Source organism: Bos grunniens, chromosome 19, assembly GCF_055505025.1.
Source record: "Bos grunniens cultivar Pamir isolate PY7600 chromosome 19, Bosgru_T2T1.0, whole genome shotgun sequence".
NCBI lineage: Eukaryota > Metazoa > Chordata > Mammalia > Artiodactyla > Bovidae > Bos > Bos grunniens.
This window is the reverse complement of record NC_141183.1, coordinates 15171889-15188499: the sequence shown is the minus strand read 5'-3', so window position 1 is coordinate 15188499 and position 16611 is coordinate 15171889. Positions and strand designations below refer to the sequence as shown.

The 16611-nt window shown below is 48.0% G+C and overlaps 2 protein-coding genes across 8 annotated transcripts in view; both read right to left on the bottom strand.

Moving 5' to 3' along the window:
- The window catches only part of LOC147351359 (intercellular adhesion molecule 2-like), a 27444-nt gene extending 10833 nt beyond the window's left edge, over positions 1 to 16611 (bottom strand). For 2 of the 7 annotated variants that reach the window (XM_086356943.1, XM_086356949.1), the window contains exons 1-5: positions 16516 to 16611; positions 9107 to 9211; positions 7372 to 7629; positions 5791 to 6111; positions 1202 to 5130 (exon numbers count right to left, since the gene is read on the bottom strand). The gene's annotated coding sequence lies outside the window, so the exon portion shown is untranslated. Of the gene's footprint in view, positions 1 to 1201; positions 5131 to 5790; positions 6112 to 7371; positions 7630 to 9106; positions 9383 to 16515 lie in introns of all 7 variants that reach the window. The other 5 variants (XM_086356945.1, XM_086356946.1, XM_086356944.1 and 2 more) reach the window with 5 other exon arrangements.
- Positions 3189 to 16611, bottom strand: LOC147351360 (intercellular adhesion molecule 2-like). Its single transcript, XM_086356964.1, has 5 exons — positions 16516 to 16611; positions 9107 to 9211; positions 7372 to 7629; positions 5791 to 6111; positions 3189 to 5130 (listed from the first exon to the last, which is right to left on the bottom strand). Exons 2-4 carry the CDS (start codon positions 9165 to 9167, stop codon positions 5963 to 5965), a joined length of 468 nt encoding a protein of 155 aa, XP_086213090.1. The 5' UTR covers positions 9168 to 9211; positions 16516 to 16611; the 3' UTR covers positions 3189 to 5130; positions 5791 to 5962.

Sequence of the window (16611 nt, the reverse complement as noted above, 5' to 3'; positions counted from 1 at the left end):
ACACACACAAAAAGAAAGTCGACCACACCAATTGTTGGAGAGGCTGTGGGTCTATAGGAACTCGTATATTGCTGGTGAGAGTGTATTTTGGTTCTCTGAGAAATAATCAGGCATTATCTTCTAATGCTGAATAGTATAACCCACAATTCCACCCTTAGATATATGCCCTAGAGAAACTCTTGCACTAAGACCCAGAAGACCTGTCCCCTGCTTACTATCTGTATGACCCCGAGCATGTCGCTTTAATCTCTGTGTGCCTCAGTTTTCTCTTCTGTAAAATGGGATTAACCATAGCACATTCCTTATGGGCATAGCATGTGGATTAAACTAATTAAATGACAATATTAACAAGTATTCAAAACAGTAGCTGGCACACAGTTTATGTTATAGAACTATTACATCAAATGAAAATAAATGCATATGTGATAAAGCACTAAACTGCATATGTGATAAAGTACTAAATTAAAGAAAGAATCAAGAGAACAATAAAAAGGGACTTTGGGAGGGTGGTTATCTATGTCTGGGTGGGAGGTGAGTAGCACAGTAGGTAGATGGAAAGTTTAGTGGTAGTTCATCCTTGGGTTGAGTGTTGGGTTCAGGGCTGATTGTTACATTATCTTACTGTGCAATGCACATTCATGTTACATAGATGTGTTCATTATGTGTCACATAGTAAACTTTACAAAAAGAATACAAAGGGAAAAGAGAAATTCCCACATATCTAGAAAGAAGAGGCTCCTTGAGACTATGAGCCACAGAGTAGGAAAGTCCCTTCTAACCAGGTAGGACTTCATTGAATGGGATTCATCAGGAACCTTGGGTGTGACCCCAAGAGGCTGGGGACTGTACTTGTCCCCTAAGCATCAGCTCTGAGCTCAGTCCAGATGACCTGGACCCACGTGGGCCATGGCGGGAAGGCAGCCCCAGGCTTCTAAGTCAGTTGTGTGCTTGACAGAGCAGGGGAGGAAGAGAAAGGACAAAAAGAGAAAATAACCACAAAGCAATAGGCTGTTGGACTCGAGAGATGTCTGGCTGAGCTCCTCGTGCAACGACCAAGGAGCCGGAGGAAATTTTGTAGCAACTGCAGCCCCTGGGCTTATGGGAGACAGGGAGAGAAAGCACAAGAACTCAAGTGTTGATTGACAGTCTATCCCAAGCCCTTTCCACTCTGCCAAGAGGGAAGCAGGGAGCATCACCTTACCTGTATCAGCAAACGGGTGCTGTCGTGATGGGTAAACAGGATGGCTGAGGTCCAGCTTCCAGCAACTGTTGTTCCCTAGGCTGCTGCTGGTTCAACAAGTGTTGCCTGGTTTTTGACTGATTTCCCTTCTCAGAAGTCACGTGCTTCCTGTCTCAGCTCTGACCTCACACTAACATCACTTTCTGTTTATTACCTCTTGTTTTAAATCCCGGTAAATATATACCGGGGCTTCCCAGGTGGCTCATTGTTTAAGGATCCGCCTGCCAATGTGAGAGCTGATTCCTGAGTCAGGAAGATCCCCTGGAGAATGAAATGACACCCCACTCCAGTGTTCTTTCTGGGAAATCCCAAGGACAGAGGAGTCTGGCGGGGTATAGTGCATGGGGTCCCAAATAGTCAGACGTGACTGAGCATGCAGGCATGCATTCAAGGGACCAAGACAGTGGAGGCCACACAAGCTGAAGACTCCCTGGTGGGGATCTTAGTTCCTCAACCAGGAAGTAAGCTCGGGTCACAGCAGTGAAACTGCTACTCATCACTGGACCAGCAGGAAATTCCCTCTGCACTCTTTTTTTTTTTTTTTTTTCATGTGTGGCTTCTGTGCTCCTGGGAGCCTTGGATGAATGAGACAGATCCGGGATGAATCACCCTCTGAACCCCTGCAGGAGGCTTGTCAACATCAGGGAGCAGGGTCTTCCCTGTATACGAATCCCCAACCACCAAACTTTTCTACTTACAACTAAGAACGATTGTGTTCTGAGATCTTTTCACATCTGCCACTTCACCTAACAATTTAAAAAAACCCTCCCCTGGCAGAGTAGCTTTGTACCAAGAGGCAGAGTTTCAGAGCTGGTGCTAGGCAGCCAGCTGGGCTCACCCACAAGCAGAGGTTTTGCTCTCACAGGCCTGCCCCTCAGCACCTGCCACTGAAAGTCCTGGCTTAGGAAAGACACAAATGAGTATGTGTCCGGGAGCAAGACAGGGCTTTCCCGGTGGCCGAGTGGTAAAGAGTCCACCTGCCGATGCAGGAGATGCAGGAGGCTGGGGTTCGATCACTGGGTAGGAAGATCCCCCAGAAGAGGGAATGCCAACCCGTTCCATATTCTTGCCTGGGGAATCCCTGGACAGATAACCCTGGCGGACCACAGTCCACGGGGTTGCAAGCAGTCGGACACGACTGAAGAGACTGAGCACAGCGCAGACAGGAGCAGGGGCAGGGAGTCTGACACTGTGTCCCCTTCCATTTGCACAACCCCCAGCTTTCCCTGAAGGGTCAACAGGAGGAGGAGACGGAACCGCAGGAGGAGGGCCCTCTGGGTTTCCACCACACTACCTGCCCTGCCGGCTGCCTGCCCTGGGCCCCCTGCTCCCCTGGCCAGGCCCTCTCCTTCCCCCTCGCCTACACCAGCCCTGCTTGCAGGACTCGACGGAGGTTCAGCACCACCATCCAGCATCTGAGAAAAGGGGAGCTCAGTGAGGCTGGGCATCTGGGTGCTGTCAGGGCCTTGCCCTGGGCTTGAAAGAGGGAGCCAGGGGCCAGGGGTGGTGTGGGAGACCTGTGGGTGAAACTGCTGAGGCCACCCCAGGAACTCTGATGGGGGATCTCTTTTCTCTTCTCCATCTCAGCAGAGCCGTGCCCGACCCCCACCCACCACTGCCATGGGAACTGTGGGTGCAGATGTATCCCCGGCTTCAGGTAGGGACCGGGTGGGTGGTCAGCAGGGCCTAGGCCAAGGGAGAGATCGGAATGCTGGAAGGGCCATGTAACCTGGGGCGGTGGGGGGTGGTCTTATTATCATCACCACAGACAAGGGTTCTGTCCCCTTAACTTTTCTTCCTTGGGGTCCACTGAGGCAGGGGGTAGTCACGGTGAGGGTGCTTCTCCCCCAGACTCTTGATAGCTTCCAGTGAAGTGTGTCAGACTGGTGATCTCCTAAGAAGAAGACTTAGCTTAGGGACCAGAGACCAGGCATGATCTCTCAAGCGCTTTGTGTAGCAGAGTTTTATTAAAGTATGAAAAGCACAGACAAAGTTCTGAGGTAGACATCAGAAGGGAATGGGGAGTGCCCCCCCTCATTAGTGTTAGCAAGGGAGTTAGATACTTTTTAAATTAGTAATTACAATAAATCAAAAGATTGTGTTTAGGTTGTAAAGATCTTGCTAGACCCACTGAGTTATATACTTTTTAAATTAGTAATTACAATAAATCAAAAGACTGTTTAGGTTGTAAAGTTCTTGCTAGACCCCCTCACATAATTTACATTTTAAGATAACAGGATTGCCCCAAGGTTTTCAGGAAGGGAAAACTGCCCTCAAGCAGGATACATTGTTGTTATATAACCCTCAGTACAGAGTTTAAACAGAGTTGTTTGTTGTAATTATCAATTCCTGGGCTTAAAGAAAAAAGCCTTTTATGTGACTAAGGACTTCCCTTATAGCTCAGTTGTGAGACAATCTGCCTGCAATGCAGGAGACCTGGGTTCAATTCCTGGGTCAGGAAGATCCCCAGGAGAAGGAAATGGCAACCCATTCCAGTATTCTTGCTCCTTGCCTGGAGACTGTCAGGGACAGAGGAGCCTGGCGGGCTACAGTCCATGGGGTCGCAAGAGTCAGACACGACTTAGCGACTAAACCACCCATAGCATGTGACTAAGGCTAAGGAATGGAGAGAAGAAGAGATGTTTGTTCTTTCCTCCTCCTTGAGAATTCCAGACCCCTATCACCTCCTCCTTGGGGACCCCAGACTTCTTATCGACCTGCCTAGGAATTGACTCTCACTACTATGATGCTGAGAGCCTCGTGATATGAGGACAGACATCAACCCTGGAGCCCACACCAGCTTCATCACGGAGCTGCAAACAGCCCTGGAGCCCCCGTGTCCCTCTCGTGCCTAACAACCCCTTTCTACACCTGCCAACCCTTCTTACCCCTCCATCCCCAACCAGGCCATCTCCCCAGAGTGGATGAGTCCCGTCTCCACCACACGGAGACCTTGAACCAACCTGATCTCTGATCCAGGTGAGAGCCCCTTAGAGCACCGTCCAGGCCCCAGAAGCCACGTGAAAGGCCAACCCTGTCCCATTGATCGCTGCCCCGGCTGGCAGAGGCCTGGGAGATGGAGCCCTCCGTCGACCTCCTCCCCTTCCCCTCTCTCTGGATGACCAGGGCTGCGGGGTCTCCATTTGGCCCAATAACAGAACTGGAGGTAAGAGGCGAGGACAGCTTTCGTTTCCATGGCTCTCAGAAGGCCCAGAGTGGCGGGGGAGGCCTGGCGGGAGGATCCCGGAGCCAAGCCACTGGGGCCCCCACACTCACCCCTGGATGCTGGCTCTGTTGGCAGAAGAGAGAAGTCAGAGCCGTGTCCTGGAGGGCCACGTGGGAACGGAGTGTCTCTCTGCCTCCCTGGGCCAGGGCGGGTCTCCCCACCCTCCCTCAGGGAGTCACTCAGGGTCCCATAAAATGGGTGCCTGGTGCCCGGGCAGGTTGGCCAGGGGGCACACCAGGGCCTGGGTTTGCTGAGGCTCAGGAAGGCCTCTAAAAGAGAGGGTGGAGGGAGGCTGAGGAGACATTTGGAGACAGAAGTTCAGCCAGGCCTGGTGGCTCCCCCTCCTGGCCATTCCCAGGAGGCGACACGAAGGCACGGGGTTAAGTCCAGGTGTTTGTATTCAGGCTGCTTCACATGGTCCCTCAGCCAGGCCTGGACCGCAGCCTAAGGAGCCACACTGAGTTCCAGCGGCCGCATGACAGTGGCCACGCTGCTCATAGGGGTTGTGCCTGGTGGCTCCGTCTCAGCCTCTTCTAAGCGGCTTGCACTCAGGTGTTACTTGTCCGCAGTCGGTGCCTGCACAGGAGGACGAATGTCACAAACAAGATCAGCAGCATTATCACAATGGTGATGATGGTCACCATCTGGTTGCTGGGCACGGGCTCTGGGGAAAGAAGGTGTAGAGGTCACAGAAGTCCTCCGGTCCCAGGTGCCAGGCTCCAGAGGGGTAGCTGTCTACCCGTCACCCACCCACCCAGCCCTGGGCAGCCTGCTGTCACTCTGAATTGCAGGGATGAGTGGCAAATGGTGTTATCACTGGACGGAAAGAGGACGGGGTCCGGGCCACCAGCCGGGCTCTGTGAGAGTGTGAGGGCAGATGGACTCAGATGGTCCCCTTGCCATGCGCTGCCAGACCTCATGGTCTGCGCTACGGCGTGGCCCAGGCCAAGCCCCTCCCTGGGCAGAGATGAGGGAGATTCGGCCAAACTCTCTGAAGACAAAGAGGATCTTGACATCTAGGGTCACAGAAGCAGAACTCCAGGGGACCTTAGGGGTCAGTCAGGTCAAATTAATCATTGCAGAGCGGGGTCAAGGCCAGAGAGATGAGCTTGACTTGGTTAAGGTCACCCAGCTCACTCATGACCAAGCAACTAGTCAGGGTCCAAGCTAGGAACTCGCCAGGAACTCCGGGTAACCCCAGGGATCAAGTGCCGTTTCCCCGAGTGCCTCCTGTGAGCTGGCAGAGAGTGGGGCGAAGGCGTTTTCTTCCCCTGAAGGGCTGAAACCAAATGTCCCCCCTCCTGATCCGTGGGCTCCCCCTCACCTTTGACTTCAAGCCTCTGGGGATCTGAGACTCTGTGGACAAGGCCACCGCCACGAGAGCGCAGGTCCATCCAGGCCTCGCACGAGAAGTTATGGTGGCCGTCTTCCCTGTGAGCTGTGGTGTGGTGGGTGACCACGGCATCTTGGGGGAAGGGTGCTGTCTCCTCAAAGGTCTAATTGTACAAGATCTCAGTACCACGGAGCAGGGTGACAGTGAGGCCTTGGAGGGGTGCCACGGCGGGGACCCTGCACTCGATGGTGAACAGTGTCCCTACGGCCACTGAGGTGTGCGACAGCGTCAGCAGCACTTGCTTTGGAGGGTCTGCAGGAAAGCAGAAGGGAGGTCTGCTCAGGATGGGGGTGCAGCTCGGGCAGGCCCCACCCAGCCCAGACCATCCCCTGTGACCACGGTGTTCTCAGGAAGTGGGCTGGGGCTGGACAGAGGAAGCAGTTCAGGGTGAACGATGTCCTGGGTGGTAGTTTCAGGGACATGAAGACTTCTGCAATGGACAAGAAAGGAGGTGCCCTGGTGTCTCCAAAGAAAAGGTTCAGAATCAGTTCAGTCAACTAGAAAGATAAAAGTTTTGGCTGTGTCTCTTTCCTCTCCATAAACTCAATAGAAATTTCAAAAATGAAACAGCTGGATGGTTTTGTTGAGGGAGACTTAGAAGGGAGTACTCACTGGAATGGGGCCATGAATTGTGAGGGTGTTCAGGGGCGGAGGCAAGAGTCAGAGCTCCCTTGGTTTGCAGGATCAGGTTTAAAACTATTGCTATCCCTTAGATATTAAACTCCAGGGTTCCCTGAGTTTCCTTTTTTTTTTTTCTTAAAATCCAAGAGCTATTTCTTTGGTTGTGCCAGGTCTTAACTGTGGTATGTGGGATCTAGTTCCCTGACCAGGGACCAAACCCGGGTCCCCTCCATTGGGAGTGCATAGTCTTAGCCAGTGGACAACCAAGACATCTCCCTGGGTTCATTTTGAACTGGAATACCTAGCCCCCATTACCCCAGGATAATGTGGTAGATTTAGGACATCTTTCTCCTCATTTGTCCACTGATGACAGTTCTGAGCGATACCCTGGGTGCCGAGCTTCCAGGAGAACCTTGGTCTCTCCATGGTCTCTGTGACCCATGGACAGGTGTGTGTGTGTGATGGTCACACATTTGGAAAGGGCCCTCAGGGGAAGATAAGACCACGACCTTCTCTCCAGGAGGTGAATGGGTTACTGGAGAGTGTGCCAGCCCTCCTGATGCAGTCCCTGTTGCTTGTCAGGGCATGTGGGGTGTTCTGGTGATGGGGGTGCTCCCCAGCTGGGAGGAGACAGAGGGAAACGACTTTTAGGTTTGTCTAAACCTGCTTGGATTGTCTGCTTCTGAGCAAATCTCAAAATCCCAGTTGCTGGCAGGGTTCGAGGAGGCCAGGGGAGGGTGTGAGCAGATTCTGAGCCTGTGCCTGGATCCAGAAGCACATGGAGGTGCAGGCCATAGGAGAGTGCCCAGGAGCAGTGACAGAGCAGCTCATTGTGGGTTTGCAGACACAGGCTCTGGCCTCGGGGAGCAGGGCCCCGTGGGCGACACTCACAGAACACGGTGATGTTGAAAACTTTCGTCTCCTGCTTGCCGGCGCAGGTGAAACTGCACAGGAGCTGCTCATCCTTGGAGATGTTGTAGACCTGGAACAGCTTCCACTGAGCCTGGCTCTCCAGGAGAGTCTTGTTTAGGTGTGTCTCTAGAACAAGTTTCTTGGGGTCCGTACAACTGGCAGTGCAATTAATCACTTGAAACTCTCCAGACCCCACCATCAGGTGCTCTGGGCCCTCGAACACCTTCTCACCAGACCCTGGAAGGACAGAAAACACTGCTCAGCAGACACCCCCGCTGCCCTGCCTGGCGGGGCTGCCCACGATGCGCAGTCTCATCAATGGGTCCCTTCTGCTCCTCCCTCTGTTCAGACATTACTGCCTCTGGTCTAGACCAAGGGGAATGCTCCCTAGCTGTCTCCCTGCCCCTGACTGCTCTTCCAGCTTGTCCCCTCCAGGTGAGTCTTCCTCATGCACATCTTCTATCCCCATTGAGATTATATTCCAACTCGCCCCCCAGCCGAAATGATCCCTCCTCTGAAGGCCTCCCTGACCTGGAGGTGGATCGAGTCCCCTCAGGCCCCATGTCCATGAGTTCAGCTCCTCCCTCACTCCTTCCCTCTCTTCTGCAAACCCTTATAGAATACTAGCTGTGTAGCAAGCACTGTTCTAGGCTCTGGGGAGCCATCAGAGACCAAAGAAATTCAAAAGTTGCCCTTGTGGAGCTCCCGCTGCTGCGAAGGACACAGAGTAACCAACAAGCGAACTAGCCAGCCTGTCAATTGGTGGGTAGAGCCCCAGACAGGAAATAGGGAGTCGGGTGGGGCTGCTGCGTTAAATACTGTGCTCAGGACAGGTTTCCTGGAAACAGTGACATTTGAGGAAAGGAGGAAGGAAATGGGGGGAGCTTGGCTGCCAGTGTCTGCAGAGGGCAGAAAACCAGCAGCGCCAAGACCCTGGTGGAGAAGACAACAGGATGGCGGGAGCCCAGTGAGGAAGAAGGCCAAGAATCATAACTGATCTCGGCCAGCTGGGCCTGTGCTCTGTCCTGTGTTCCCACCACATCCACATGTCCACATCTAGCCCTCAGCTGGGGAAAGAGAAAGGTTCTCTAGGGAGAGAGAGAGAGCTGCCTTTGAATCCCGAGTTTGCCAGCTCTGTGGCCTTGGGCAAAGTGCTTTCCTTTTCTGAGCCTCAGTTTCTCCATCTGTCAAATGGGCTAGTAATCCCTTTCCTGCATGGTCGTCATGAAGGCACCTGACAGGTTTTCCAAAACAGAGTGCTCACACCTGGAGGCATTCTCCTTCCCTGTCCCCTGGGCCACCCAGAAGGGGCTTTGTTTGCACTTTGATGGTCAGCAGAAGACGATGCCCTCCACTGACCTCTACTGTCCACTGGGCCGCCTCTGAAGACCCGCTGGGTCGTTCCCTTACTTTCCCTTGAGCCCCAGCCTCCTTGGTCTCCCATCAGTCTCCACGACCTGCCACATCCACACACCCTGAAGTTATGGGGCCTGTTCAACCCAAAGTGTGAAGGCCAGGTCCCCCATCTGCTACCCTGGGTCATGGAGTCATGGGGAAACCAGGCTTGCATAGCACCCCGCACCCGTGGTGGGCAGCCGCTGTGCTCAAAGCCTCAGCGACTTCTGGACCAGGACCCCCTTCTCCACACAGCACCAGGGGAACAGGTGCCCTAACCTCTGGCGGGAACACACCCAGTCTGGACCCCCAGGCTCACCTCGGCAGCAGAGCATAGCGAGAAAGGCTGCGAGCATTCCCCAGCCACCAAAAGGGGACATCTTGGGTGGCGTCCGCAGGCTCACAGGGAACAGCTGAGGACTGCCTGCAGAGAGGTGAAGGGCTCCGGTCAGGCAGGCAGCGGGGAGGACTTGCAGTTGCAGTCCTGAACCCCCAGCCTTCTGGAAGCTGATGACTGTATTTCCTCTCATTATCTGAGTGGTCGTGGGGAGGCCATATGGAAGGCCAGCTCCCAGGGCCACAGGTCTGCAAGAAGCTGGGCAGAGGAAGCCAGGAGTCAGCTGATAAGCGGGACATACCTAGTCCTCCTGGCATGCTGCCATCAGGGGTGAGGCGGGCACACGGGGCTCATGTGTGTGTGATGTGTGTGCACACGGGGCATTTACAGCTACAAGCCCCAAATCTGGAGAGCCCTGAATCCCACAGGACACTTTTTTGGTGTCAACAAGGGAGGGACTTTCCAAGTTGGAAAGAAGGTTTGGGAGGCAATAGCTGGACATTCTCCCCTGTCCTCTGCCCCTCCCCTTTTAGATTTCTGGTGATGCACACGGTCCCCAGGCACTTTCCTGTCTGTTTTCTTAGCTAAATGTGATTTCACGTTACTAATTCAAGGAGGAAGGAAAAGGAAACCAACATTTCACTGATGCCAATTCTCTGTTAGGGACTAATTTAAGGTTTTAATATATCGTCTCATTATCACACCAAATCTAGCAATGTTGATTGTGCATCTGAGGAAGTTCAGGGCTCAGGTGAATTAATAACTTGCCTAAATCACAACGATATTAGGTGATGGAACTGTGGTGAGAATTTAGGAATGAGGAGTGTTTGGTTGGAGAATTGGTGGTTGCCAAGATTAAAGGGAGTGAGACATGGACTGAAAGAGCAGAGAGGACTTTAGGACAGAGAAGCTGCTCTGTTTGCTACTACAATGGTGCATATGTGTCAGAACACACTTGCCCAAACCCACAGAATGTACACACCAAGACTGAACTGTAATGTCAACTATGATCTTTGGGTGATAATGACGTGTCAATGCAGGCTCATCAGTCATAAGAAATGGACCACTCTGGTCGGGGATGTTGGTAACAGGATAGGCTGTGCATGTGTGGGGACAGGAGGTATGTGGCAAGTCTCTACTTCCCCTAAGTTTTGCTCTAAGCCTTAAACTGGTCTTCTAAAAAGAAGTCTACTAAAAAAATGGGGGTAGTAGAGGACAGAGGAGCTGGTGTGTTACAGTCCATGGGGTTGAAAGAGTCGACACGACTTAGAGACGGAACAACGACAGAAAAATAGCTCAAACACACCACCCTGGAGGGCAGCCTTCTGGGTCAGGATGCTTGTCAGCCATGGATGGTTGTTGCAAATGCAGGCTTTTATGACTTCCCTGGCGTTCCAGTTGTTAAGACTCTGCTTCCAAGTGTTTGATCCCTGGTCTGGGGAACTAACATTCCATATGGGTGTTCCATATGTGCATGGCATAGCCAAAAATAAAGAAACTTCAGGTTTTTAAACTCAATTTTTAGCAGGTTTAGAGGAAGTCATTTACTCGGTCATTTCTAAATGTTTATCTCAAATTACATTTGTAAAATATGTATTTACTTGGCTGCACCAAGTCTTAGTTCTGGCATGCGGGATCTAGTTCCCTGACCAGGGATGGAACCCAGGCCCCATGCATTGGAGCTGGAAGTCTTAGCCACTGGACCACCAGGGACGTTCCTCAGATTACACTTTAAAAGATATTTAAACACAAAACCCAGTTCTACATTGTTTATGAGACACATCTAATGAGTAAGAGTGTGGAATGGTGGAATGAAAAAAGATATACCAGGCAAAAGCTAACCAAAAGAAAAGCCGGGAAAGGTCTATTCATATCAAAGAAGAAGGAATTTTAAGACAAAAAATATTTATTAGGGATACAATGAGTACCTAGATTAAATGGTCAATTCATACAGAAATTATAATTGTTGTAAACTTGTAAACACTTAGCTTGAAGGAACAACAAAGAGATAAAACCATCATCATAGCAAGAAATTTTAATACAACATATCTCTATTATGAATACTGGAGCAAACATGAAAAGATGCTCAACATCATTCATCAGGAGGGAAAGGCACATCAAAGCCACAATGAGACATCACCCCACCACTGTCAGAATGGTTAACATCAAAGACAACAAATAAAAACATTGGCAAGGGTGTGGAGAAAGGGGAGCCCTCGTGTCCTCCTGGTGGGATTGTAAATTGGTGCGAATGCTGTGGAGAAATGTGTAGAGGTGCCTCAAAAATTAGAAATAGAACTGCCCTATGATCCAGCAATTTCACTTCTGGCTATCCTCCTGAAGAAAACAAAAGCACTAATTCGACGACATGCATGTGCACCACTGTCCACTGTGGCATCATTTCCAGTAGCCAACATGTGAAAGCCTCCTGAATGTTCATCCATAGATGCATGAGTAAAGATGGGTTTGGTATAATACACAACGGAATATTATTCAGCCATAAAGGATGAACTCTTGCCATTTTCGACAACACGGACAGACCTAGAGGGTATTATGCCAAGTGCACTGACTCAGACAGAGAAAGACAAACACCATGTGATCTCACACATATGCAGAATCTGAAAAACAAAACAGACAAAACCAGAACCAGGCTCCTACATATAGAGAATAAAGGGGTGGTTGCTGGAGGCGAAGGGGCCGAGCAGGGTCCATAATAGATGAATGGGATTAAGAGGGGCAAAGCACCAATTACAGAGTAAGCCACAGGGATGTAACACAGCATGAGGAATATGGTCAGTAATACTGGAATAACTTTGTATGGAAGCAGGTGGACACTAGACTTGTTGTGGTGATAATTGCATAATGTAGGCAAATACCAAACCCCTGTGTAGAACACCTGAAGGTTACATAATACTGTATATTATAAGCCAGTCTAAAAATATGAAGTAATGTATCTTGCAATTCGCAAAAGAAGAAGACTATAGATTCATAGAAACAGAAAGCAGAACAGTGGTTGCCAGGGCCTGGGGGCAGGGGGGAATGGTGAGTTGTTTGTTTAATGGGTATGGACTTTCAGTTTTGTGAGATAAAAAAGTTTTGAGATCCATTGTGAAACAATGTGAATGTAACCCAACCAAATGTACATTGAAAAAGAGTTATGTGGTGTATTTTGTGTTAGGTGTATTTTACCATAAATGAAAATTTAATTTACACAACATTGAAAATCTTCAATAAGCTTAAACATTCAAAACTTACAAAAATTAAAAACTTATAAATCATTTATGCCAAGAAATATGAAACCAAGTAGAATAAGTCTTAGAAAAAGTCAGTTCAGTTCAGTCGCTCAGTCGTGTCCGACTCTTTGCGGACACGCAAAAAGTACCTAACTTGATTGAAGAAGAAATAAAAAGCTGGAACAGTTGTCCAACTATTATAGAAATTACATCCATAATTTGAAATCTCCCCACAAAGGAAATATCAAGTCTAGATAGCATTACAGAAGTTTAAGTAGGGATAATTTTAATCTTACAAAAACTCTCTCTGAGAATGAAAATAGCAGGAACACGCTGTCTAAGAGGCCAGTGGAACCTTAATGCCAAAATGAGACAAGAATAGGATGAAATAGAAAACTTACAAGCCAGTGTCACTCATGAATAAAAATGCAAAATAAAAACACAAACAGACCAAATCTAGCCATGTGTTAAAAATATTAGACATCATATCCAAGTTAGGCTTAGCTATGAAAAGCTGGTCGCACGATAGAAGAGAAAGCTGCAAATGTCGTTTATTATTGTTGGGAATAGTAAACTTTGGTGCTTTATGTCATGATACTTCTGCCCTGCTCTGAAATCCTCTGCATTTACAGCAGATAATTTCCTGCAACCTGAGACTCACCTTATGTTCCCACCTCAAGTTTATACCATGTTTCCTTTTTGCTTTTTTGCCTCAGGGTCTTCTTCAATGCTTTAGGAGTCACTTAGATACCTGTTAGTGTTTCTTAGAAGCCTAGGAGTGTCAAGTTCCCTAACATGAAACCCTCATCCAAGGAGAGGCCAAGAGCTAGGAGAAACATGGTCCAGCCTCTTTCTTTTGGGGAGGCAGTTCTAGCCAGCATCCTGTAGACCTATCAGAGATTCTGAAAGGCTTGAACTCCCTTTGCTTACACCTGCAACATCAGTTATGCATCTTCTATTGGCTTTCTCTCCCCTGGTTCAGTCTTACTCCTTCACTCCCTACTTCCTGGCCTCAATAATTCAGTAATCTACCTGAACTGAAGTCCTTGTTGCAGGCTCTACTCTGAAGGAGTCCAAACTAAAATCTTATGTTACAGATTTAAGAAGAAAAAACATATGATCATCTTAACAGATCTAGAAAAAAAATGATGACATTCAATATTCTTTCATGATAAAACCTCTTAGCAGACTAGAAGGAAATATCCCTAACATGATAAAGGAAACTTAGAAAAAGTTTGCATGTGTACTATTAGTTTTTTAACATCTGTATTATCTTTTTAATGAGTACATCTTCGGAGTAATTCGTTTAAAATCTGGACCCAAACAAGGATGCCCACTATCTTTGCTTCTATGTTAACATTTTACCAGATGTCCTAGACAATATAGTAAGACAAGAAAAAGAAATTAAAGGACTAGGGATGGGAAAAGAGCAAAATCATCAGTTTTTTCATATGATGTGGTTGCCTAGATAGAACATTCAAATGAATGATTCAAAATAATCAGAGATTCTAGCAAGACAGCTAGCTGTAAGATCAATATCCAAAAAGAAATTGCTTTTGTATAGAACAGGAACATACAAAAATGTAATTTAGGACTTCCCTGGTGGTCCAGGGGTTAAGACTCTGCACTTACACTCCAGGGGCCACAGGTTTGATCCCTGGTCAGGGAAGTTCTGCATGTTGCACAGAGCATCCAGGAAAGAAAAGGAATTTTAAAAGCACACTATATTACAGCAGCAAAAAGATAGAAGTGATACATATACAGAAACAAAAAGATAGCAGAATATAAGACTTAAAGTCAGAAAGTTCTAAAACACAATTGAAAGACATTGAACACAATTTAAATAAATGTAGAACCCGCCCATGTTCGTGACTAAGGGATTCAATATTATAATGAGGACAATTTTCTTCCTATAGATTTAATGCAATTCTAATAGATCCCAATAAGGGATTTCATGGAAAACAAAAGATGATTCTAAACCTTATTGTGGAAAGAACAAAAGGACCAAGACACCCCTAAAGAAGAATAAAATGAGGGGATTTGCCTTACTAGATATGAAGACTTACTATAAAATATAATTTTAGTGTAGATGTAGGCAAATTAACCAGTGGAAAGGTAAAGTGCCCAGAAATAGTCTTGTGTGAAACTCACACCTGACAAACATGGCCCTGGACATCACTGGGTGGAGAAGGAGATAAAAATGAATGATGCTTGATCAACTGGTCAACTATGTGGAGAAAAAGGATGGGAAACGTATCCCTACATTGCTCCCTTCATTGGGAGGGATGTATCCCTTCATTCCTCACCCGGAATGAAGAAATCAATTCTATCTAATTTAAAGATTTACATGTAAAAGAACACTTTAAAAACTTTTATAAGAAAATATATACTTAGTCACTCAGTCGTGTCCAACTCTGTGACCCAGTGGGCTGTAGACTGCCAGGTTCCACTGTCCATGGGATTTCCCAGGCGAGAATACTGGAGTGGGTTGCCATTTCCTACTTCAGGAGATCTTCCTGACCCAGGGGTCAAGCCCTTGGCTCCTGCAGTGGCTCCTGTGTTGCAGGCAAATTCTTTACCTGCTGAGCCACCAGGGAAATCCATAAAAACTATAGGAGACTATGTTTATGTCCTTGGGGCAAGGGAGGATTTCCTAAGTGAGACCTCAAGATCACCACTGCTAGAAAAAACAACTGAGAATTTTGAGTATATTAAAGACATGATGAACATTTCAAAGAAAACAAAATGTCTCGGAGCAAGGGAAATTAAAACCACAATGAGGAACCACTTTATATCTACTAGATTGGCAGAAGTTAAGAAAGTTGACAAGACCAATTGTTGGAGAGGCTGTGGGTCAATAGGAACTCGTATATTGCTGGTGAGAGTGTATTTTGGTTCTCTGAGAAATAATGAGGCATTATCTCCTAATGCCGAATAGTGCCATTCCCTATAACCCACAATTCCACCCTTAGATATATGCCCTAGAGAAACTCTTGCACTAAGAACCAGAAGACCTGTCCCCTTCTTACTATCTGTATGACCCTGGGCAAGTCGCTTTAATCTCTGTGTGCCTCAGTTTTCTCTTCTGTAAAATGGGATTAACCATAACACATTCCTTATGGGAATGGTGTATAGATTAAACTAATTAAATGACAATATTAACAAGTATTCAAAACAGTAGCTGGCACACAGTATATGTTATAGAACTATTACATCAAATGAAAATAAATGCATAAGTGATAAAGCATTAAACTGCATATGTGATAAAGCACTAAATTAAAGAAAGAATCAAGAGAACAATAAAAAGGGACTTTGGGAGGGTGGTTATTTATGTCTGGGTGGGAGGTGAGTAGCACAGTAGGTAGATGGAAAGTTTAGTGGTAGTTCGTCCTTGGGTTGAGTGTTGGGTTCAGGGCTGATTGTTACATTATCTTACTGTGCAATGCACATGCATGTTACATAGATGTGTTCATTATGTGTCACATAGTAAATTTCACAAAAGAATACAAAGGGAAAAGAGAAATTCCCACATATCTAGAAAGAAGAGGCTCCTTGAGACTATGAGCCACAGGGTAGGAAAGTCCCTTCTAACCAGGTAGGACTTCATTGAATGGGATTCATCAGGAATCTTGAGTGTGACCCCAAGAGGCTGGGGACTATACTTGTCCCCTAAGCATCAGCTCTGAGCTCAGTCCAGATGACCTGGACCCACGTGGGCCATGGTGGGAAGGCAGCCCCAGGCTTCTAAGAGGGTTGTGTGGTTGACAGAGCAGGGGAGGAAGAGAAAGGACAAAAACAGGATATAACCACAGAGCAATAGGCCACACAAGCTGAAGATCCCCTGGTTGGGGATCTTAGTTCCTCAACCAGGAATTAAGCTGGGGTCACAGCAGTTCTTGTGTGGTTGACAGAGCAGGAGAGGAAGAGAAAGGACAAAAAGAGAAAATAACCACAAAGCAATAGGCTGTTGGACTCGAGAGATGGCTGGCTGAGCTCCTCATGCAACGACCAAGGAGCCGGAGGAAATTTTGTAGCAACTGCAGCCCCTGGGCTTATGGGGAGAGAGGGAGAAAAAGAACAAGAACTCAAGTGTTGATTGACAATCTATCCCAAGCCCTTTCCACTCTTCCAGGAGGGAAGCAGGGAGCATCACCTTACCTGTATCAGCAAACGGGTGATACCGTGGTGGATAAACAGGGTGGCTGAGGTCCAGCTTCCAGCAGCCGTTGTTCCCTGGGCTGCTGCTGGTTCAAC

What these genes read in the sequence shown, in the direction of transcription:
- LOC147351360 (XM_086356964.1), bottom strand. Translation starts at nt 9,167, where the DNA reads ATGTCCCCTTTTGGTGGCTGGGGAATGCTCGCAGCCTTTCTCGCTATG. An exon ending in CGCTATGCTCTGCTGCCGAG is followed by an intron (nt 7,630 to 9,106) that starts GTGAGCCTGGGG and finishes CTGTCCTTCCAG; the next exon opens with GGTCTGGTGAGAAGGTGTTC. An exon ending in TTTCAACATCACCGTGTTCT is followed by an intron (nt 6,112 to 7,371) that starts GTGAGTGTCGCC and finishes GCTTTCCTGCAG; the next exon opens with ACCCTCCAAAGCAAGTGCTG.